At 53.0% G+C, this 23,291-nt stretch overlaps 1 protein-coding gene across 2 annotated transcripts; it reads right to left on the bottom strand.

The window, feature by feature from the left end:
- Positions 1 to 5,302: 5,302 nt before the first annotated feature.
- On the bottom strand, positions 5,303 to 14,693 carry NAGPA (N-acetylglucosamine-1-phosphodiester alpha-N-acetylglucosaminidase). 2 transcript variants are annotated; one of them, XM_025371125.1, is made up of 10 exons: positions 14,587 to 14,693; positions 14,034 to 14,489; positions 12,513 to 12,652; positions 10,821 to 10,929; positions 9,335 to 9,463; positions 8,426 to 8,631; positions 8,292 to 8,339; positions 7,728 to 7,829; positions 7,584 to 7,647; positions 5,303 to 6,139 (listed from the first exon to the last, which is right to left on the bottom strand). In XM_025371125.1, the coding sequence occupies exons 1-10, from the start codon at positions 14,670 to 14,672 to the stop codon at positions 5,932 to 5,934; spliced, it is 1,548 nt and encodes a 515-aa protein (XP_025226910.1). In that variant the 5' UTR covers positions 14,673 to 14,693; the 3' UTR covers positions 5,303 to 5,931. The 2 variants fall into 2 exon arrangements, with proteins under 2 accessions (XP_025226910.1, XP_025226911.1); XM_025371126.1 differs by having other exon boundaries at positions 7,584 to 7,642.
- Positions 14,694 to 23,291: the final 8,598 nt, after the last annotated feature.

The following is a 23,291-nucleotide window of genomic DNA, read 5'->3' as shown; positions in this document are numbered from 1 at the left end:
GCAGGGCCCTGCTCCCTCTGAAGGCTGTAGGGGAGGACCCTTCTTTGCCTCTTCCAGTGTCTAGTGGCACCTCGTGGCTTGTGGTCACATCACTCCAGTCTCTGCCTCCATCATCATATGGCCTTCCTCTCTCTCTGTGTTTCCTCTTCTTGTAGGGACAGCAGTCATTGGATTTAGGACCCATCCTAAGTCCAGTGTAACATCTTGAGATCCTTAACTAATTACACCTGCAAAGGCTCTTATTTCCTATTTCCAAGCGAGGTCACATTTTAAGGTTCTAGATGGACATGAATTTTGGGGCATGCAACTCAACTTACTATGTATGCATACAATAGATAACCAGATACACAGTTATATCTGCATTAAACAGATGTGAAAATCTCTGGGGCCCACCCAGCACTGCTGGAATTTTACCGGCCAGGTACCCAGGTGAAAGTGAGGGCCCTAGCGTCCATCTCTCCTGGGCTACTCTGCCCTCCCGCTGGGGTTTTACCAAAGTGCCAGACCTCGTGTCCTGGAGAGCTGCATCCCAAGACAGCCACAATCCTGACGTCAGAAGGCTGTGATGGGCCCTGCCCAGGGTGCCACCTGTCCTTCCCGTGAGCTTTCTCAGGGCACGGAGAGTGGAGCTGGCTGCCACACAGATCCTGGGACTCTGAAAAGCCTTCCTCGTTTTGGAGCTGGTGGCTGGGGTTGTCACTTGTGAGAGCAGAGCAGGTGTGGTGTTTCGTGTGATGGCACGAGGGTCATCTGTCCACCTAGCTTCTGCTCCCCAGCCCTGCCCAGCACAGCTCATCAGGGGAGGGGAGGCAGCTCGCACTTGCGTGTGTTCATTGGCGGTGACTCTTCCGTGGATTTCTCTGGAACTGTGGGTGGCGGGTTTCAAAGGAACAGCCAGCTGACTCGTGGGTGCGGCGGGTAAGAAAGAACAGCCCTGTGGGGGAAGACGGAGCTCCGGAGCGTGGGCGGGAGCTGGGATCAGGCCTGAGCTGCGGGGCCCTGCTGACACCTGTCTCAGCCACAGCGCTTCCCTGGAGACCTCCTGGGGCCTGGACCCAGAGCAGGCCAAACATGCCCATGGCTCCCTGTGGCCCAGAGGCTGCCTCTGGGATCAGTTCTTCAGGGATCAGGTCACAGACCCCTGGGACCTCTGTGGAGCCAGGCTGGACGCAAGCAGCTGCCGTGGGAGCTGGGGCAGGGCCTGGGAGGAAGGGAGCCAGGGCCTTCAGGGATGTCAGAGGCTGTGGCTGCCAACTTCTCCCGTTCACTTCCCTGTCTCCCTTGGTGCTCAGCCCCCCACCAAGGCATTTTGGAGGCATGTGGGTTCCCAAAAATCACATTTTTCTTTTGAGACAGGGTCTCACTCTGTCACCCAGGTTGGAGTGTGGTGGCGCGATCATGGTTCACTGTAGCCTCAACCTCCCGGGCTCAAGCAACCTTCCCACCTCAGCCTCAAGTAGCTGGAACCACAGGTGTGCGCCACCGTGCCTAATTTTTGTATTTTTGTAGCGGCGGGGCCATGTTGCCCAAGCTGGCAAAAAGCACAATTTGAAACCTCTGAGCCAGAATTTGATTTTTCAGACACAGACTCCTTGGAGAATCCCGTGAAAACTCAGGACACACACACGAATGGCGTTCGCTGTGGGACCCCAAAGAGTCTTTGAAAGCCCACCCATTGACAGCAGGACGAGAACCTTTCTGGGGTCTTTCTCAACACTAAAGTTCTGTGCAGAGCACCCCAGCAGCTGAGACGTGTCACCATGGCGACGGCCCAGCGCGTGGAACTCTCAGGGTTCCCAGTTGGGCTGCAGAGTCTTCAGTCTGCAGTCCAAGACTCCCGGGCCTGTGCCTGGGGGTCTTGAGTCACTACTGTGGGTGGGGGAGGGGACCCTTGCGTTGCTGGGATCGGAGCAGGGGAGACCCTTGCACTGCCAGGATTGGAGCTCATGCATCCCCAGCCAGCTCGCCTGCAGCTTGATGACTTTAGCTCTTGTATATTTGTGTCCCCACCACCACCATAGGTAGGTACTGGGATCTCAGACACTTCTGCCTCCTGCTCCGTGTCCTATCCGAGGTCTGCAGTCCAAAATCTAAATGCCTGAGCCCCCAAATGTGCCTCTCCTGTAACAATACAAGTGTCACACATTTTGGGTTGCAGGAGACCCCAAAACCCAATACAAATTGCCTCAAGCAAAAAATGGGAATTTATGGGTTCATGTAATTGGGAAGTCCAAGAATGATCTCACTTCAGGTACAGCTGGATCCAGGCATTCAAATCATGTCTCCTCCTCCACCCTGAGTTTAGTCCTTTTCCACACCGGCTCACCCGCTCCATCTCTTGGTTCCAATTAGGTCTTCTCCACGTTGGAGAAGAGTTGGTTTCCACGCCTCCTCCTTGTGGCCCACCCTGGGCCAACCTTGTGCCTCCCTTGTGTCTAACCTGAGAAGTTAGTCCCAGCAGAGAGAGTTTCTTCTTTCATCTGCAGCAGAAGTTCCAGGTGGACTCTGACTGGCTGACCCGGGGCCAGTGCCTAACTCTGGACCCATCTCTGAGGCCCACCTGCAACTTGGGGTGAGAAGACAGTGCCACCCAAACTACCTGGATGGAGAATGGGGGAGAGGTACTACCCTGAAAGCAACACGCTAGAGGCTCACAGCCAGGACTCCTGGGTTGTGGGGTCTCCGGCAACCCCAAATGTGTGACACTTGTACTATTATAGGAGAGGCACATTTTGGGGCTCAGGCATTTAGATTTTGGACTGCAGACCTTAGATAGGACACGGAGCGGGAGGCAGAAGTGGCCACCTCCCTGGGCACTCTCATTACCATGGAAGACTTCATGTTGCAAGATGCTGCAACTTTCCCATAGCTCCCTGTGGTTGCCAGGGCACGCTCGGTCTCTGGGTAGGGCAGGCTGGCACTGCCAGGGAGTCAACCCCCAGGAGCAGCCCTCAACCAATGATGAATGGGTGTTGGCTAATATGCCAGCTTCCTCGCCCTTGAAAGGTACAACCGAGACCTGTTCTCCCAACTCTCCCAGAGGCCCCCAGCAGGATTGAGCCCCTGTTGCCCACAGTATAGACCTACTCACTCCTGCACCCTGCACAGGCTGCCTTCCCTCCCTGTCCTCTACCAGTGCTTCCTGGGGCCACCTCCCCAATAAACTACTTGCTTTCACCTCCTTGTCTTAGTTTCCGGGTCTGGGGAATCCCAGCCTAAGACAGGACTGTTGCTAGAAGACAGACTGGATGTTGGCCAGGCAAAGAAAATCAATATCATGATGACAAATGAAAAAGAAATTAGAGGCCGTACGTGGTGGCTCAAGCCTGTAATCCCAGCACTTTGGGAGGCCGAGACGGGTGGATCACGAGGTCAGGAGATCGAGACCATCCTGGCTAACACGGTGAAACCCCGTCTCTGCTAAAAAAATACAAAAAAAAAACTAGCCGGGCGTGGTGGCGGCTACTCGGGAGGCTGAGGCAGGAGAATGGCGTAAACCCGGGAGGCGGAGCTTGCAGTGAGCTGAGATCCGGCCACTGCACTCCAGCCTGGGCGACAGAGCGAGACTTGGTCTCAAAAAAAAAAAAAAAAAGAAATTAGAGGCTCACGCCTGTAATCCCAGCACTTTGGGAGGCCCAGGCGGGTGGATCACTTGAGGCCAAGAGTTCGAGACCAGCCTGGCCAACGTGGTGAAACCCCACCTCAACTAAAAATACAAAAATTAGCCGGGCATGGTGGTGCATGCCTGAAATCCCAGCATTCGGGAGGCTAAGACATGAGAAACGCTTGAACCCAGGAGGTGGAGCTTGCAGTGAGCCGAGGTTGCACCATTGCACTCCAGCCTGGGGGACAGAGTGAGACTCTAAAAAAAAAAAAATTCCAGGGGCCACAGGACTCACACCACTCAGCATGTTTGTCACCTGACCTGGGACCCCTCTAGCCTGCTGTGACAGGCCCTCTTCAGGTACTGCTGCCTCTGGGCCTGGATTCCACTGGATTCCAGTGCACAGTAATGTCTTTTTTCCAACTCAGCTGCCGGCACAACAGAGGACAGAGATGTTCCCTCAGAGGTCATGGTTCTCAGGCTAAGGGTCATTTCAGGATGGCCATCACGGCCATCACGGTGGCCATGGCCTCAGTCTGAGAGTGATCCCTGTAGATTCCAGGATCTGCAGCCAGGCTTGGGAGCTGCTCTTCGGAATACGCCTCAGTGACTAAGGTACCTGACTTTGCAGCTCCTCCTAAAGAGGCAGAGCCCGTTTCCCTTCCCCCTGAATCTGGGCTGGCCTGGTGACTTGTGCAAGTGCCCACCGGAGCTGCCAGATCTTTGAAGAGAAACCAGCAATCTGGAATTTTTGTTAATCTCTGGATGTTTTTTTTTTTGAGATGGAGTCTCGCTCTGTCGCCCAGGCTGGAGTGCGGTGGTGTGATCTTGGCTCACTGCAACCTCCACCTCCTGGGTTCAAGCAATTCTCCTGCCTCAGCCTCCTGAGTAACTGGGATTACAGGCTCCCACCACCAAGCCTCATTTTTGTATTTTTAGTAGAGACGGGGTTTTGCCATGTTGGCCGGGCTGGTCTCGAACTCCCGACCTCAGCTGATCCACCCGCCTCCGCCTCCGAAAGTGCTGAGATTACACGCGTGAGCCACTGCACCCGGCCCTTATTTATTTTTAAATCTCTTGACTTTTAAACATGGGTAACTAATTTGAATTCTATAAAAATACTGTGAGGAAAAACGAAGCCCTGGTCATTCAAAGTATGGTCGGGGGCTGGGCGCGGTGGCTCGAACCTGTCATCTCAGCACTTTGGGAGGAAAAGGCAGGAGGTTCACTTGAGGCCAGGAGCCTGGGCAACACAGTGAGACCCCTTCTCCGCAAAAGATTTTTAAAAATTAGCTGGGTGTGGTGGCATGTGCCTATAGTCCTAGCTACTTGAGGCTGAGGTGGGAGAATCACTTGAGCCCAGGAGGTCAAGGTTGCAGTGAGCCGAGATAGTGCCATTACACTCCAGCCAGGGCAACAGAGCGAGACCCCGTTTCTAAGAAAGACAAGAAGTGTGGTCTGGGGACCTGAAGCATCAGCATCGCCTGCAAGCTTGTTGGAAATGCAGAGTTGCTTGCCTCACCCCAGGCCCAAATCTGCATTTTAACAAGATCTCCTCGTGACCTGTGCATATTAAAGTTTGAAAAGCACTGGATTAAACAAGCAGGGAATGGGACTCGGCTCCGGGACACCGCTGTGACCTGTTTCGGGATAAGCTACACCTGCTAAGCCCTAGCAGCGCCCTGAAGTCCATGATTCAGAATCCAGACACCACCTGGTGGCTCCTTTTATTATATCAATTTATTCAAGTGATTAAAAAAACTTTTGGCAGCAGGATGACAAAATAGGTCTGTAAACATGATTTCATCCCCCACCCTTCTTCCAAGCAGTTTCCTATGACAGGAAATCGAATTCTAGTTGGCAAATCCTGTGATGAGGTCTGTAGGAAAGGGGTGCTGTGTCACAGCGGGGAAGGCAGACTCGTCCGTTTAACCCGCCCCAGCGAGGGGTGCTGGCCGGGATGTGATGTTTTGTCACGATGTGGTCACCGGGCTTGGTTCATTGGCAGCCCCTTCCCCAGGAGGTGGGAGACTCTTTGGCAGTGCAGCAGCCCTCCCGGGGACACAGGCTTCTCGGCAGCAGACACAGGCAGGCAGGAAGCAGGCGGCTGAGTCTTTCCAGGGAGCGTGGTATTGCTAGGGTCACAGGTGCCCTGGCGGGTGGCCAGGTGAGGGGCTGAGGCACAAGTGCTATGAGAAACTTGGCTGCCCCACAGGGGCTGAGGACACCCAGATGGTCCACGCCAGTGGCCTTGAAATTTCCCCTGCAGAAGCCAGACGATGGGGAAACAAGCTTTCGGGACGTGCCACCCGGGGCAGCTGGAGGCTTCAGTCCTTGAAGGGGTTGTGGGCGCCCCCTGGCTGCTCCTTCTCTACGGCCAGAAGCTCCCCGTTCATCTCCTGCAGCGGGTGGTATGCATAGTCCCCACGCAGGCGCCGGTTCCTCTCTGCTCTGGACAGGAGCAAGGACAGGTTCGCGGCGATGCTGACCAGCAGGAGGAAGGCCAGCGCCAGGGTGAGGGCTAGCCAGGTGGTCCTGCAGACAGGAGAGAAGCCCCAAGTGGGGGACTGCTGGGTGGACTCGAGGCTGCGGGAGCACTGGAGGGGCTTCCTTTACCCAGTAGAGACAGCACTCAATCAGGTGCCTCCAGGGACCACACAGGGAATGTTTTGAGCAAAATGGACTAGGTGGGGATGGGGCAACATTTAAGACATGTGTAGGGAACAGCAGAGGCAGTCATGACATGCAGTGCAGGTCCGTGCTACCCCATCTCCTGATTTTTTTTTTTTTGAGGTGGAGTCTCATTCTGTCGCCCAGGCTGGAGTGCAGTGGCGCGATCTCGGCTCACTGCAAGCTCCGCCTCCTGGGTTCAAACGATTCCCCTGCCTCAGCCTCCCGAGCAGCTAGGACTACAGGCTCGAATGACCATGCTCGGCTAATTTTCATATTTTCAGTAGAGACCAGGTTTCACCATGTTGGCCAGGCTGGTCTTGAACTCCTGACCTCAAGTGATCTACCCGCCTCGGCCTCCCAAAGTGCTAGGATTACAGATGTGAGCCACTACGCCTGGACTCATATTTTAAGAGAAGCCACTAAAAAAGTTTTTAAGGCTGGGCGTGGTGCTCACGCCTGCAATCCCAGCACTTTGGGAGGCTGAGATGGGTGGATCACTTGAGGTCAGGAGTTCAAGACCAGCCTGGCCAACATGGTGAAATCCCATCTCTACTAAAAATATGAAAATTAGCTGGGCACCTGTAATTCCAGCTACTCAGGAGACTGAGGCAGAAGAATTGCCTGAACCCAGGAGGTGGAGGTTGTGGTGAGCTGAGATTACACCACTGCACTCCAGCCTGGGTAACAGAGTGAGACTTTGTCTCCAAAAAAAAAAAAGTTTAAAAACGTGAATGTTACTGCTTTTCAGATGCTGTTAATATATTTTAAATTTTTAAAAATTGTGTAAGCCAAATAAAACACAACTGGAGGCTGGGCATGGGGGCTGGGAGGCCAAGGTGAGAGGATCACTGGAGCCCAGGACTGTACACCTCGTCTGTGCAACACAGTGAGATCCTATCTCTAAAAAAGCAGTAAAAAATAAAATTAGCTGGGTGTGGGGGTATGTGCCTGTTGTCCTAGCTACTTGGGAAGCTGAGGCGGGAGGATCGCAGTGAGCTGACTGCACCACAGCACTTCCGCCTGGGTGACAGAATGAGGAAACCCCCTGCCCCCACCCTGGGATCTCATCTAGCCCAGTTTGCATTCTGAGCTCCAAGGCGGATGCTGACAACAGAGGCTGGGCACTCAGAGGCCCTGCGCTCTGCTCCAGGGTCCCCAAAGCAGACAGTGGGGAGAGCTGGTTCCCTTTCCTCTAAGGCAGGGAGCTGGCAGGGGACAAGGGTGGAGATGGACCACACAGGGGAAGGGTGCGGGAGAGAAGGGGGATTCCTCCCACCTTGGCCCCACCTCCCACAGAAGCACCTACCTGGTGAAAAAGGAGAGTTCTCCCGCCCTCAGGGTGGCTTCAGATGGCTGGAGACACTGCTTTACTGTAACATACCAGAGACAGGCTGAAGGGGCCGGAGCAGGAATGTCTGCCCATACCCCCTCCCCTTGGAGGGGCAGGTACCTCCGGAGACGCTGCAGTTGCCAGTCTTGGGGTCACAGGGACAATGGTGCTCACACTCACAAGGCCTCTGGCAGCCCGGCCCGTGCCAGCCAAGTGGACACTCTATGGAAAGGAGATGGGAGAAGGGAGGAGAGAGGACAGAGGTGGGGGCCTCCAATGTCAGAGCCTTTCTTCACAGGACAGGATACCTGCCCTGCCCCATGTGTACAGAGCTGGGCTAAAGGCGAAGCACCCCTGCCCGCCCTGGGCTAGCCCCTGAATGTGACCTTATTTGGAAGCAGAATCTCTGCAGAGGCACTTCAGTTAGGATCTCAAGAGGAGATCATCCCGGATTTAAGCTGGGCACTGGAGCCAGAGCCCAGGATCCTTGTTTTAGCTGAGCCCTTTGTGGAATGGGCTGCAGCAGCCACAGGGAATCATGCAGTGATTTGCAGATGAGGCAGGGGCAGAAGACAAGAGGCAAGCTGTTCTCAGACCAGAAGGTGGGGACAGAGACAGCAGAGGAGCAGTGGGGGCTGTTGGGGCCACCGTCTCCCCACCCGCCAGTGGCGTGGCGGCTCCTACCTTCACTGCAGTTGGACCCGGTCCAGCCGGCATCACAGCGGCAGCCAGCTGCCGAGATAAGACCGGGGAGGCCAGGTGAGGGCCCAGGGCAAGGCAGGGCCGGGCAGAGACCCCTCCCCAGAACCCCCACTCACTCTCTGTGCACAGCCCATGCTGGCTGCAGTTAGAGGGGCCACAATCCAGCTCGCCGCAGCTGGGACCCCGCCAGAAGTGCCCGGTGCACTGGCAGTGCCCGTCTACGCAGGTCCCATGGCCGTGGCAGTCAGGTGGCTGGCAGCGGGGTTCGTGCACACACACCACGGTGGACACTTGGCGGGGACAGCGCCACATGTTGTCCTGGCTGTAGAGGGATGTGATGTGTGAGGAGAGGCCACGCCCAGACGGCCCTTCGACTCCCTCCAGGGCAGTCCCCACCGCCCCTCTCTCCATTCTCGTCTGTCTGCCTCCCTACTTATGAGATGGGGTCTATCTATTTATATCTGAGATGAGGTATTGCGATCCTTCCACCTGAACCTCCTGAGCAGCTGTAACCATAAGATGTGTACCATCACGCCCAGCTAATCTTTTTATTCTTTGTAGAGATGGGGTCTCGCTATGTTGCCCAGGCTGGTCTTGAACTCTTGGGCTCAAGTGATCCTCCCACCTCAGCCTCCCAAAGCACTGGGATTCCAGGCGAGAGCCCCTATGCCCGGCCCCTCTCCAGCCTTTTATAGGTTCCTCTGCTTCCTACAATCCCTCCCAGCCCTGGGCCTTTCACACATGGTGCCCTCTGCCCTGAAGGGTCTCCCACCCCCACCCTGCTACCACCTCCTTCAAATCTCAGTTCTTATTCTGTTATCCTCAGGGAGGTCTTTGTTGGCCGACTGACCCCTGTTCCTAGGCCGGGGTAGTACTGGCATCCTGGAGGAGGGACTGTAGCAATTTCTGCTCACTCTTGAACCCCCAGAGCCTGGCACACAGCAGGCACTCAATACTGGCTGAATGAGACAGGCTGGGGCAGACCTGGACTTCAGCCCTCATGATGGCGGCTTTCACGTGCTTACCAGTGATCTGACGGGTAACTGGCCAAGGTCCCATTGAGCACGAAGGTGGCAGAGCCACCCCCATCCAGGTTGATGGCGTTGACCACGTCCTGTTTCAGCAGGAACTCCGCCATTTCCCACAGGTTGATGCTGCGGCACAAAGTGGCACTGTTCAGGCTCAGCGCCCACCATCGTTTCCGATTTAACTCCTTTTCCTTCCGCGGTGCGCAGCGGCACGCCCACGGTGCAGGCACAGTTCTAAGCGGCCCCCATCCCCAAGCATGTCTCGTCCTAGCCCCCAGAAGCTGTGAACATGTGAGATCACACCCATGCCTGCGCTGTTACATGGCACAGGCATCCTTAAGGGAGGGGAAACGGCCTGGAGGATCTGGGTGGGGCCATTGGAATCACAGGAGCCGTTCAACACAGAGGACCTTCTCTGGCTGGTGGCAGAAAAGGAAGTGAGGTTTGAAATACGAGGGGGATGAGAGGGTGGGCTGGACAACTGGGGGAGGGGACACATGTGGGAAGGAACCTGGGCAGCTTGAAGGAGCTGAGGCCCCAGACTGCGGCCAGTAGGGAAACTAAGACCTGAGTCCCACAGCTGAGGGGACGTGGATTCTGCCAATAACCTAAACAAGAGGATTCTTTCCAGATCAGAGAGCCCTGCCTGACCAGCATCTTGGTTTTGTCCATGGGATACCCTGAACATAGAACATTCCAAGTCGACCAGCCTGGCCAACATGATAAAATCCTGTGTCTACTAAAAATATAAAAATTAGCCAGGTGCGGTGACTCATGTCTGCAATTCCAGCACTTTGGAAGGCTGAGGTAGATGGATCACCTTAGGTCAGGAGTTCGAGACCAGCCTGGCCAACATGATGAAACCCCCATCTCTACTAAAAATATAAAAAGTAGCCGGGCATGGTGGCGGGTGCCTGTAATCCCAGCTACTCGGGAGGCTGAGGTGGGAGGATCACCTGAACCCGAGAGGTAGAGGTTGCAGTGAGCTGAGACTGCACCACGGCACTCCAGCCTGGGCGATGGAGTAAGACCCTGCCTCAAAGAAACAAACAAAAGAACATTCCCTGTTGAGTGTTGCTAAATTTGGGCTAGTTACGCAGTCGGAGCAAACCAATACTCTCTCTTTATAGGGGATAGAAATGCGGCTCAGGGAGGCTGAGTGACTTGTCTACGGCACAGGATGGCTGAGCTGAGGTTGGAACCAAGGTCTTCTCCCTGCTAACTTTGTGACCATTTCCTTGTATCCTAACTAGGGTTCAGGAAAGGTGAGGCCTTAAGCTGGAGATGATGAGTACTTGGAATCGGGAAAGATCTCAGGACCCTCATCCTGTGGGAGGGTAGGCGGGGGGGCCCTGGAAGGGGGAGTCAGATAGGTGTGAACATTCCAGAAAGCAGGTAGAGTCAGAGGGTGGCTGTCATTGGGTCAACGTTCCTCCCAGCAGGACTGAGCCCCAGCCAGGGGGCCTCAGCGCCCAGGACTCACCCACGCTGCTCCGTTTGGCCGTCCGCATGAAAGAGCACCAGCTGCCCTTTCCGGTCGTGGCCAATGGCCGTCCTGGCTGATATCACATTCACAAATTTGCTAAAGGAACCTGAAGGAGAAGCAGCCTGGCTGATCACCGGCCCCTTAGGAGGCCTCCTGCTTCTTGCCTAACTCCACTTCCCACTGGTCTGAGCTACCCACCACTTTCCTGGGAAGCACAGCAGCCTCCTGGCTCATCTCCCTGCCTCCCCTCTGCATATCCCAGTCTCCCCAGGATAGCCGGGGGGCTCTTCTTGCAGGTAAACCAAGCTATGCCAGCCTCCAGGTGAAGACCCTCTAATGCTTTCCCCTGTTCTTTTATTTATTTTTATTTATTTATTTATTTTTTGAGACCAAGTCTCGCTCTGTCGCCCAGGCTGGAGTGCAGTGGCCGGATCTCAGCTCATTGCAAGCTCTGCCTTCCGGGTTCACACCATTCTCCTGCCTCAGCCTCCTGAGTAGCTGGGACTACAGGCGCCCGCCACCTCGCCCGGCTAGTGTTTTGTATTTTTAGTAGAGACGGGGTTTCACCGTGTTAGCCAGGATGGTCTCGATCTCCTGACCTCGTGATCCGCCCGTCTTGGCCTCCCAAAGTGCTGGGATTACAGGCTTGAGCCACCGCACCCGGCCATGGTTTCCCCTGTTCTTAGAACAAGATCCAAAAGGCCAGCATGCCCTCCCCAGCCTCTTCCTCCTCCTGCCTCAGCTCCTGGGTGTCCCCTCACCACCCTGTAGCCACTTTGCACTTCCTGTTCCCTCTGGCTGAGAACTGTGCTTTTCTCTAGCTTGCTCCTTCGTCAGATCACCTCGTTAGTGAGGCCTTCCTTGACAGCCCACTCTTTTTTTTTTTTTGAGACAGAGTCTCACTGCCTTGCCCAGGCTGGAGTGCAGTGGCGGGATCTCGGCTCACTGCAACCTCCGCCTCCCAGGTTCAAGCAATTCTCTTGCTTCAGCCTCCCAAGTAGCTGGCACACACCACCATGCCTGGCTAATTTTTGTGGTTTTTTTTGTAGAGATAGGTCTCACTATGTTGCCCAGGCAGGTCTTGAACTCCTGGGCTTAAGCAATCCTCCTGCCTTGGCCTCCCAAAGTGCTGGGATTACAGGTATTAGCCACCACACCTAGCTTACTGCCCACTCTATAAAAACAGGCCATGCCCACATCAGGGCCATGGTATCCTGTCCCCACCCCAGTACTCCGCATCCCAGTGGTTCTCAACCTTGAGTGTTGGTCAGAACCAGTACGGAGGCTGTTAAAACACAGATGCTTGGGCCGCCTCTGACTCTGCAGGTCTGAGGTGGGTGGGGCTTTGGAACGAGCTCCTGGGCCACGCCGATGCTGCAGGTCCATGAAGATTTTTTTCTCTTCACTATTCTCTTCCTGTACCCATGGCTCCTGTCCCCATCTCTCCCCTTTCCCCCAACTTTATTTTTGTTTCTGAGCACTTACCAATTCTTTTCAGCACATTCTATAACTATTTTCTGTCTTATATATTGAATATAAGCCTATCTTCATCCCCATGAATCCCCAGTACCCAGAGTAGTGCTGGGCACAAAGTAGCTGCTCAATACTTGAAAGACTTAAGAACAGCTCCGCCCAGCCCACTGGTCCTGGTTTTCAAGACGGCTGTTGTCAACAGCCTCCCCATCCAACCTGTCTCCTGTGTCTCGTCGCACTCTGTGGCTTGGCTCTCGTTGATGTAGATGCTTCCATTACGAATCAGCCACACGACCCCACTCAGCAGCTGCACAAATGGGTTCTCAGTGTCCAGCACCTCCTCCTCAGACAGGTACCTGGATCCGGGGAAGGTGGGAAGCTCACTCACCAGCAGGAGCAACTGCAGAGTCAGGCTGTTTCTCCCTGGCTGCCCCAACCTGGCTGCTAGATTCCCCCTCCTGCCCCAGGAACCTGCTGGGACCTGAGTGTAGCTGAGACAACTTAATGGCCCTAGGAAATCTCCCTGTTGTCAGAGCTGAAGCCGGACAGGGTTCTAACAATAGGATCCCCATGCACCTTTGCGAACAGTCTAAGTTTCATTTAATAGAAATGACCATCCGCCAACAGATCTCAAATCCATCCATGGCCCTCAATCTCCAGGCCATGCCCAGCCCAACTACCACCTGATCCCTGTTATGGCCTCTTCATTGGGTTCCTCGTTTCTCCACTGATTTCTCTCACCTGGTCCTACTCAGGATCAGAACAAGCTTTAACATCACCAAATAATTTTTTTGTTTTTTGTTTCTTTTTTGAGACTCAATTTTAAATAATTCAAACCATCAGTCTTGGCAGAGTGTGGTGGCTCACACCTGTCATCTCAGCACTTTGGGAGGCCGAGGCAGGCGGATCACTTGAGGTCAGGAGTTCGAGACCAGCCCCGCCAATATGGTGAAACCCCGTCTCTACTAAAAATACAAAAATTGGCTGGGCGTGGTGGTACACGCCTATAGTCCCAGCTATTCCAGAGGCGGAGGCAGAAGAATCGCTTGAACCCAGGAGGCGGAGGTTGCAGTGAGCCAAGATGGTGCCACTGCACTCCAGCCTGGGCGACAGAGCAAGACTGTCTCAAAAGAAAAAAACAACCCCACAAAATCATCAGTCTTGATGAGTTGATGTTTCTGACACCCCACTCCTTTTTCAGCCCCTCTCACACACAAGCCCCCCTGAGCCTCCGACCTTTGTGCTCGGGGTTCCTTTGGACTGAAATGCTTTCCTCCCTTCCTCCAGTTCTGTCTTTGACTTAGTGAGTAATCTTCAAGTTTCAACTCAAAGGTCACCTTGGAGAGGCCTGTTCCAGATCACCCTCCCTAAAATCAACACTGTATTTACAACCGGTTCACCCCGTTGGTTGCTTGGCTGCACACACAGCAATCAGAATGTATGTTAGCTATTTACCCAGCTTTTGTTGATTTTTCTAGTAATGGGGGAGGTCTGTTAATGCAAAGACTGTGTTGTTCACGGTTATCTCACCAGGGCGCAGCACATTGCCTGATACAAGCAAGTGCTCAATGACACTGAATGATGAATAAACTCTGCAAGGAAGCGATTCCTACGCCCATTCTGCAGATGAGGAAACAGAGGCTCAGCTTGGTTAAATGACTTGAACACGGAGGCACGGCTACAACCCAAATCTCAGCCCCTCTGCCCTCGACAGCACTGGGCTCCCTGCCTCCTCACCCGATGACCAGGGTCCCGTCGCGGCGGATCCCGAACTGCGCGTTCTGCAGCCCCCCGGAGCTGCTCACCCGCCGCTCGTCGCTCACCACATTCCCCAGACACTCGCCCGTGTTCATGCGGAAGAAGCCGCCGTTCTGGGCGACGCGGCAGCCGGCCGCCCGCGCAGTCTCCTCCACGGTGGCGCGTCGTCTCGCCGCGCAGCCGCCGGGCCCACCGGGCTCCAGCACCGAGAAGGTGAGCAGGGGCGCAACGGCCCGCGTCAGGTGGCCGGTCACCGCGCGGTCCCCGAAGTGCGACACGAAGGTGCGCACGGCCAGACCACCGGCGCCGGGGGTCGCGGGGGGCGGAGGCCAACTCTCCTGCTCGCGGCGGCCGGCGCGCACCCGTGTGCAGTCCCGGGGGAGGCGCGCGCGCGCGCGTGGATAGGGCAGCAGGAGGTCGTCGTCGCGGGAGGCCCTGCGAGGACGGGCGGCCGTGAGTTTGGGGGGCTGTCCTCGTGAGCTCGGAGGACGGGGGGCCCCCGAACCAGGCTCGCCCCAGGAGCTGCACTCACCCCGAGTCGAGGCCGCCGGACGCTTCCCAGAGGAAGCCGAGTAGCGCAAGCCGGAGGAGAAGCCAACGACCCGTGGAGGCCGCCATGTTGGACCGGGGCCTCAGGTCACGTGGGCTGGCCTCACGTGACTCAAGTCCCGGGCTGGCCGCTTTTAGCTTGGACTAAATTACCTGTGCTCTTCCGGGGAGTCGGCCGGTGCTAGTGATGGTAACTTTTTATCTCCATGTTATCTCAAATCTACAGGAAGTTACTAGGGGCGCATAAAGAACTCTCGTAGAACTTTTATTCTTGTTTAGCAGTTGTTTAGGCTTGCCTGATTTACGCAATCGTTTGTACTTCGTTTTTTTTTCCTGAACCAATTGCAACCAAATTGCAAACATCATAATCCTTTACCCCATACTTCACTATGCATCTCCTAAGAACAAGGGCTTTTTTTTAACCCCAGGGCAAATCTCATTAGGACAACCCCCACTGACACAGTTCTGTGATCTTATCCACAGCTAACCTTCAATTGTCCCTCTAATGTCTTTTTTGTTTTCTTCTTTATTTGTTTCCTTTTTGGCTGCCCCTGACCCTGTAATGCAGGAGTTGCTTTTAGTTGTCATGTCACTTTGATCTCTTAATCTGGAAGACTCCTCAGCCTTTTGTCTTTTGCGACCTTGGCATTTTTGAAGACAGCCCAGCTACATAATTTGTGTGACTCAGTGCAAAATGAAAACGTGGGGACACTTGCTAAAAAAATCCAGAAAACTATTAAGAATTTCAAGATGGTCAGAGCAAATGGTTACAGCAAGCCAGGGACCTTCTGAGTGAGGCCATGAGGCTGACCCTGAGTATAGAAACGAGTTTAGGCCGGGCTCGGTGGCTCAAGCCTGTAATCCCAGCACTTTGGGAGGCCGAGACGGGCGGATCACTAGGTCAGGAGATCGAGACCACCCTGGCTAACACGGTGAGACCCCGTCTCTACTAAAAAATACAAAAAACTAGCCAGGCGAGGTGGCGGGCGCCTGTAGTCCCAGCTACTCGGGAGGCTGAGGCAGGAGAATGGCGTAAACCCGGGAGGCAGAGCTTGCAGTGAGTGGAGATCACACTACTGCACTCCAGCCTGGGCGACAGAGCGAGACTTCGTCTCAAAAAAAAAAAAAAAAAAAAAAAAAAAAAAGCCAGTTTATTTTGTAGCATGTGCTTCAAGCTCCCTTTGAGAGGATTCGTCTCTTCAGGCCTCTTGTCCCAGTACAGTGTCCAGGGTTGGGTGGTGTCTTGGTGCCAGTGCAGTGCATGGGCCACTCCAGGAGCCACAGCAAGTCTAGTTGGCTTGATACTGTTGCAGTCTTGCCAATGCACCTTAATGTAGCAGTTTCTACTTGTCTGAACTAGTACCAGGGGTTCTTTGTCCTACCTCCAAGAAAACTAAGGATTGTGGACACAAGGGTGGGGTTGGAGTGAACGTTTAATAAGGGAAAGAAGAAAGCTCTCCGCAGTGGAGAGGGGAGTCCGAGGGGATTGCTGGGTTACAGCTGAATGCGAAAAGCTTTTTTTTTTTTTTTAAAGACAGGGTTTTGCTCTTGTCGCCCAGGCTGGAGTGCAGTGGTGCGATCTTGGCTCACTGCAGCCTCCACAACCTCCGCCTCTTTGGTTCAAACGATTCTCCTGCCTCAGCCTCTCGAGTAGCTGGGATTACAGACATGCGCGACCACACCCGGCTGATTTTTGCATTTTGGGTAGAGACGAAATTTTACCATGTTGGCCAGGCTGGTCTCAAACTCCTGACCTCAGGTAATCCGCCTCCCTTGGCCTCCCAAAGTGCCGGGATTACAAGCATGAGCCACTGTGCTTCGCCACAAAAAACTTCTATAAGACACTGCTCTCTTCCGGGTAAAACTTAGTAACTTTTTTTTTTTGTTGTTTTTGTTGTTTTTTTTTTTTGAGACGGAGTCTTGCTCTGTGCCCCAGGCTGGAGTGCAGTAGCGCGATCTCCGCTCACTACAAGCTCCGCCCCCCCGGGTTCACGCCATTCTCCTGCCTCAGGCTCCCGAGTAGCTGGGACTACAGGCGCACGCCACCACGCCCGGCTAATTTCCTTGTATTTTCAGTAGAGATGGAGTTTCACCATGTTAGCCAGGATGGTCTCGATCTCCTGACCTCGTGATCCACCCGCCTCAGCCTCCCAAAGTGCTGGGATTCTAGGCTTGAGCTACCACGCCTGGCCAAACTTAGTAACTTCTTATCAGTAAAGCTGCCTGTGCAACTCCCCTTATCTTATGCAGCTGTGGGTATGTCTCAAGGCAAGTGCAAATTGCTGCTTCTCTTGTGTAACTGTGGGTTTGTTTTAGATAAGGCTCCCTTCTCCCTGTGCCAGTTTCCGTGGAGCCCACCGTGTATATGCCTGAAAAGGGGAGGCAACTTTTTCCCGGGAGCCTGCTGACTATACAAAGAACAGAGGGCTTTCGCGCTGGACCCTGTTTGCTTCTCTGTGTGCAGGTGCAGCTTGAGTTTTTTCCCAGATTGTTTTATTTTTGCCAGTTGCTATGACTTTTCAGGCAGGCCACTTCTGAGGTGGGAATTTTCCCCAATGGAGTTTTCTTTTCCGTCTCCCTCACGACCACAGGTATGGGGGGACACAGGTATAGGGGCCAGGCCAGCCTCTTTTCATCCGCAGTCAGCACTTCTGTGCTTGATCTCAGGCCGCTCTTCGAGCCACTGCTCCTTTGAGCCAGTGGACGGTGAGGGTTACTGAATTCAGAGAGTGTCCCCCCCAAACTCATGTCCTTACCAGAACCTCAGAATGTGAACGTATTTGGAAATTGGGTCTTTGCAGATGTGATTAGTTAAGATGAGGTCATACTGGAGTAGGGTGGGCCCTGAATCCAATCTGACTGGTGTTCTTGTAAAAGACACAAATAGACATGGAGGAAAGGTCATATGAACACAGGCAGAGATTGGAGTGATGCAGTCATAAGTCAATGCAGATTGCTAACAGCCACCAAGAGCTAGGAGAGAGGCGTGGGACAGACTCTTGAACTTTGACAGAGAACATGGTCATACTGATGCCATGCTTTTGGAAACTAATACAATTCAGGGACCTCAAAGGGGTCCCAGGAGCAGCTCTGACACTCCTAGTTCACTTTCTTTAACCACGTACGAAATGATTGCTCCTCCCAGAGGCTTAAATGACCTGGCCTGACGCAAATATATTGGTGTGAAGGGAGTATATCTTTCTGATCTTTGCATTGGGCCGCTAAAAATAACCAGCAGAGGAACCCAGGCCTGACGCCTACTCCCTGCCTCTGGAAGCGCTCTTTTTTCTGCCTCCGTTAGGAGTTGCAGGAACAGGCAGTCTTTGGCAAGTTCTGACTTCCGTTTTCTCCCTACTTTGAGGCTTGCGACTCCTTTGCCAAGTTTTTCTAAGCACATAATGGGTGCCACAGAAATTCTGCATTTGAACAGAGCAGCCCATATCCACAGTTCTCGCCACAGCTGCTAACAAAGCCAAGGGTTTTCTTTTTTGTTTTTCAGCCTGGAATACCTTTGTCCCCTCTTAGCATCCTCATCTGAGTTCCACCATCATTTGTGTGTTCAACAGGCTGAGCACCTCGTATATGCTCCATTGCTGATGATCCCTGCCTTCATGGAGCTTAGATTTTCAGGGGCAAACAGACATGAAACAGTTATGTGATGAATGTGAGAAGCAAAGGGCGGGACTCCGAGCGAAGGATGTTGCAGTTGTGGCAGGGAAGCCTCTCCAAGCCCATTTAGACTGATTTGAAGGGAAGAAAAGAAGGTGCAGCTGTGGGCACATCAGGGCCAGAGCCTGAGGTGGGAAACAGCTTGGCAGGTGCAGCAGGAAGGTCCACCTGGTGGGAGAGGAGGGCCATGGGGGAGGGGGTGGAGGTGGTAAGCAGGGTTGAGGTGGGAGGGCCAGGCCAAGGCCAGATCCTACATGCAGGGATCCAGGGAAATGGGTGTGGATTTCAGCCAAAGTGAAATAGTAAGCCACTGGAAGGTTTTTAAAAAACTTTATTAATATATAATTTACATACTGTAAAATTCTCCTGCTTTAAGTGTACAATGCAATGATTTTTAGTGAATATACATCGATATTCCAGCATCACCATTATCCAGTTTTAGGATTTTTTTTTAATCACCCAAAAAAGTTCTGTCATGTAGTTCTATTATTTAGAGACAGGATCTCGTTCTCTTGCCCAGGCTGGAGTACAGTGGTGCAATCATGGCTCACTGCAGCCTCGACTTCTTTGGCTCAAGCAATCCTCCTGCCTCAGCCTCCTGAGTAGCTGGGACTACAGGTGTGCGCCACTACGCTCAGCTAATGTTTGTATTTTAGTAGAGATAGGGTTTCGCCATATTGGTTGGCCAGGATGGTCTCGATCTCTTGACCTTGTGATCCGCCTGCCTTGGCCTCCCAAAGTGCTGGGATTATAGGCGTGAGCCACTGCACCCGGCCAGCCTCAGGGAATCTTAAGGGACAAATCAAATTTAACCAGATTTGGGGTGGGGGCAGATTCTCAATTGCAAAAATGTGGAGCCAGCCCAAATGCCCATCGATCAACGAATGGATAAACATCATATCTATATGATGGAATACTACTCAGCCATAAAAAGAAATGAATTAATGGCATTCGCAACCACCTGGATGGGATTGGAGACTATTATTCTAAGTGAAGTAACTCAGGAATGGAAGACCAAACATCGTATGTTCTCACTTATAAGTGGGAGCCAAACTATGAGGATGCAAAGGCATAAGAATGATACAATGGGGCCGGGTGCTGTGGCTCACACTTCTGTAACCCAGCATTTTGGGAAGGCGAGGTTGGTGGATCACCTGAAGTCAGGAGTTCGAGACTGGTTTGGCGAACGCCGTGTCTATTAAAAATACAAAAATTAGGCTGGGTGCGGTGGCAGGCGCCTGTAATCCCAGCACTTTGGGAGGCTCAGTCAGGTGGATTGCCTGAGTTCAGGAGTTCGAGGCTAGTCTGGGCAATACAGTGAAACCCTGTCTCTACTAAAGCACAAAAAATTAGCTAGGTGTGGCGGTGTGCACCTGTAGTTACAGCTACTCGGGAGGCTGAGGCAGGAGAATTGCCTGAACCCAGGAGGCGGAGGTTTCAGTGAGCCCAGATAACACCACTGCACTCCAGCCTGGGGACAGAGCAAGACTCTGTCTCAAACAAACAACAAACAAACAAACCCCAAAATTAGTCAGGCGTGGTGGTGCGTGCCTGTAATCCCCAGGTACTCAGGAGGCCTCAGCACAAGAATCACTTGAACCCAGGAGGCAGAGGTTGCAGTGAGCCGAGATCGCCTGCTACTGCACTCCGGCCTCAAAAAAAAAAAAAAAAAGAAAAAAAGTTACAATGAAATTTGGGGACCCGGGTGGGAAAGAGTGGGAAGGAGGTGAGGGATAAAAGACTACAAATTGGTTTCAGCCTATACTGCTCAGGTGATGGGTGTACCAAAATCTCTCAAATCACCACTCACGTAACCAAATACCACCTGTTCCCCAAAAATCTATGGAAATAAAAAATGGGAAAGAGAAGAGGTGTAAACCTGGAAAAACCAGGGATACTGGGGGGACATTGCCCAAGTCAGTCTTCCTTGCTCTGGTGGGCGATGGGGGCAGAGGCTTAGCCTTTGAGAGACGGGAGTGGGGAAGGAGGTATGAAAGGATGGCTTGAACTTGCCCCAGCTCTCACCAATCCCTTCCCCACCCTCTCTTGCTCTCTCAGACCTCATTCCAAGCAACAGTTCTGCAGACACTGTTCTCACAACTGCTTCACACTAAAGTGACATGACAGAGAAAGTCTTAACTCATTCCTTTTCCTGTGTGTATTTACGTCTTAAGAGGAAACACTTTCAACCAGGCATGCTGGCTCATGCCTATTTGCTGACTCAGCAATTTGGGAGACCAAGGCAGGCGGATCACCTGAGGTCAGAAGTTCGAGACCAGCCTGGCCAACATGGGGAAACCCCTTCTCTACTAAAAATACAAAAATTAGCTGGGTGTGGTGGCGTGTGCCTGTAATCCCAACTACTCAAGAGGCTGAGGCAGAAGAACCGCTTGGACCCAGGAGGTGGAGGTTGTAGTGATCTGAGATCATGCCACTGTACCCCAGCCTGGGTGACAGAGTGAGACCCTGTCTCAAAAAAAAAAAAAAAAGGAAAAACTTTAAGAACATGATGACTTAATAGAATTACTCGTTTATGGTGGGATTGTATACCTTGAGCCGGGAGCTGGAAGGAATTCAAGGATTGACCAAGGATTGTGGCAGGGGCACATAGAGCCACCGTGGGCCGGGTGCTCCCACCAATGAGGGCCTCTCTCTCGGGCTGTATATTTGGAGGGCAAGGAAAGAAGGCCTTGATGAAGCCCTGAGGTGGGGTTTGTGCTGGGGGACCTGCTTTTCCATCCCTCTCTCATTTAACTTCAAGTCCCAAGCCTCCTTCTCTCCCTGTCTTCCTCCCACCCACTCCAAACAATCTGCCTGTGACTGGTTTCTCCGCTCTCTTTGCTACTTGAACAGGAGGCTGTCAGAAGCTGTTCTGCTCCAACGAGGAGAACCAATGACTCTCATTTGTGGGGTGCTCCTTGTCTTGACCTCAAGTTTTGTTTCAAGCCCTTTGGAGGGTTCCCTCTTTTTTCTTTTGAGACAAGTTCTCGCACTGTCAGCCAGGCTAGGATGCAATGGCATGATCATAGCTCACTGCAGCCTCAACCTCCCAAGACTCAAGTGATCCTCTCGCCTCAGCCTCCCAAGTAGCTGGGACCACAGGCACAGGTCACCATGCCCAGCTGATTTTTGTGATTTTTTGTGGAGATGGAATTTTGTCATGTTGCCCAGGCTGGTCTCCAAATCCTGAGCTCAAGCAATCCACCCGCCTTGGTCTCCCGAAATACTGGGATTCCAGGTGTGAGCCACCATGCCCGGTCATATGAGAGGGCATTTGAGCAGAGACTGGGGCAAGGTGGAGTGTGAGTTACGTGGATGTCAGGGGAAAAGTATTTGGAAAGACAGGAGAGCCTTGCGAGGGACGTGAGCTCCGTGTGGGCTGGGTGTATCTGTTGAGTGGATACGTTCCTGGGAGCTTTTGGACTACAGTTTAGCTGTGACTTGCTCCTGAGAAAGTCTTTTTTTTGTTTATTTGTGTTTGCTTTTTGAGATGGAGTCTTCCTCTGTCACCCAGGCTGGAGTGCAGTGGCGTGATCTTGGCTCAGTGCAATCTCTGTGTCCAAGGTGCAAGCTATTCTCCTGCCTTAGTCTCCTGAGTAGCTGGGATTACAGACAAGAGCCACCACACCTGGCTAATTTTTATATTTTCAGTAGAAATGGGGTTTCACCATGTTAGCCAGGCTGGTCTTGAACTCCTGGCCTCAAGTGATCCGCCCACCTTGAGAAAGTTCTTTTTAATTTTTGGTTTCACATCAGTCCTTTAAATAGAGGACCAGGCTGTGACCGGGTCATCAGGACAGGTCATCTGCTTCCCCACGGGTGTGCCTGGGCTGCAGGGACCTTGTTGCTGAGACTGGAAACGGCTTGTTGAGGCAGGTGCTGCATTCGTTTCTGGGGCTGCTGTAGCGAGGTACCATCGACTGGGAGGCTTAAACCACAGAAATTTATGGTCTCACAGTTCAGGAGTGCCGGGATTATAGGTGTGAGCCAAGGATTCCCTTTCCTTGAAAGTGATAACGCTCCGCTTTCCGCTACAGCCATTTCACCCTCTGCCTGGTTTGGTAACTGAAGCCTTCTGAAATGAACCAGTGTCAGGCTGCCGTGAGGACTCCATCCCCAATTCAGGAAGCACAGAGGTGGAGCATAATTCCCCCGATTTGTTTACGTGCAGCCGACTTCTCTCAAGGTTGTGTGCCTGTTTCGGAAGACTTTTGTTTGCGAGACGATGTGGAAGAAATCCTTAAAGTTCACGGAGTGCCAGGTGGATATGACATTCTGGTCCTTGGTTCCCCCAAGAAAACAGCAATCTCCAGAAAGCAAGTCAGCAGAATCCAGGGATGTTCCTCGAGGCCTGACAACTTAAGAGTGATCATGGGAAGGCATTCAGAGGACCGCAGCAGAGGATCAGGTCAAGGGAGCCTATCTCCTAAAGGAAAGATCGAGAGGAACCATGCCCCCCACTACCACCTGGGCTGCTCAGCTGGGCACAGAAACAGCCAGGGATATTTTAATTCAGATGCTCACATATGATTCAGTTGCCACATGAGGATGATTCGCGGCGATTTTCCACCTTGAGGTAAAGCAGGACAATGCATGTAAAGAGGTTTGCAGCCCCAGGACCGGGTTTTCAGCTGGTTTTTCTACCCCAGAGTGTAAGGCATGGAGGCTGTGCCATCAGCACCACAGACGGTCTCAGAACCCGTAATAACGTTCCAGAAGGTTTTCTTGCTAAATTAGTGTCAGAGCTCCAGGGAACACATTCAGATATAGTTACACTGAGTCAGAGCTTAAGGGAAGAGCTGTAAGCTGGGAATGAGAGAACCGATGACAAGGCAGCGGCCTCTTCTGGCAGTTCCGGAGGAGGCCCCAGTTAATGTGACATCATCCCTTGAGGCAGCAGGTAATATTTACTTGGCACTTAGTATGTTATGAGCACTGTTCCCAGTATTCTACAAACACAATACTCACAGCAGTGGAGGTGACATTGAGGTAGGGGCTGGGTTTTGTTTTGTTTTTTTT

The sequence above is a fragment of the Theropithecus gelada genome, chromosome 20 (genome assembly GCF_003255815.1).
Source record: "Theropithecus gelada isolate Dixy chromosome 20, Tgel_1.0, whole genome shotgun sequence".
Classification (NCBI taxonomy): domain Eukaryota; kingdom Metazoa; phylum Chordata; class Mammalia; order Primates; family Cercopithecidae; genus Theropithecus; species Theropithecus gelada.
This window is presented reverse-complemented; position numbering and strand designations above follow the sequence as displayed.

Excerpts from the sequence above, each read along its gene's own strand:
- NAGPA (XM_025371125.1), bottom strand. The coding sequence starts at position 14,672 with ATGGCGGCCTCCACGGGTCGTTGGCTTCTCCTCCGGCTTGCGCTACTC. Across the intron at positions 9,464-10,820 it reads GGCCAAACGGAGCAGCGTGG|CATCAACCTGTGGGAAATGG; the intron begins GTGAGTCCTGGG and ends TTTGTGCCGCAG. Across the intron at positions 8,632-9,334 it reads AGTTACCCGTCAGATCACTG|CCAGGACAACATGTGGCGCT; the intron begins GTAAGCACGTGA and ends ATCCCTCTACAG.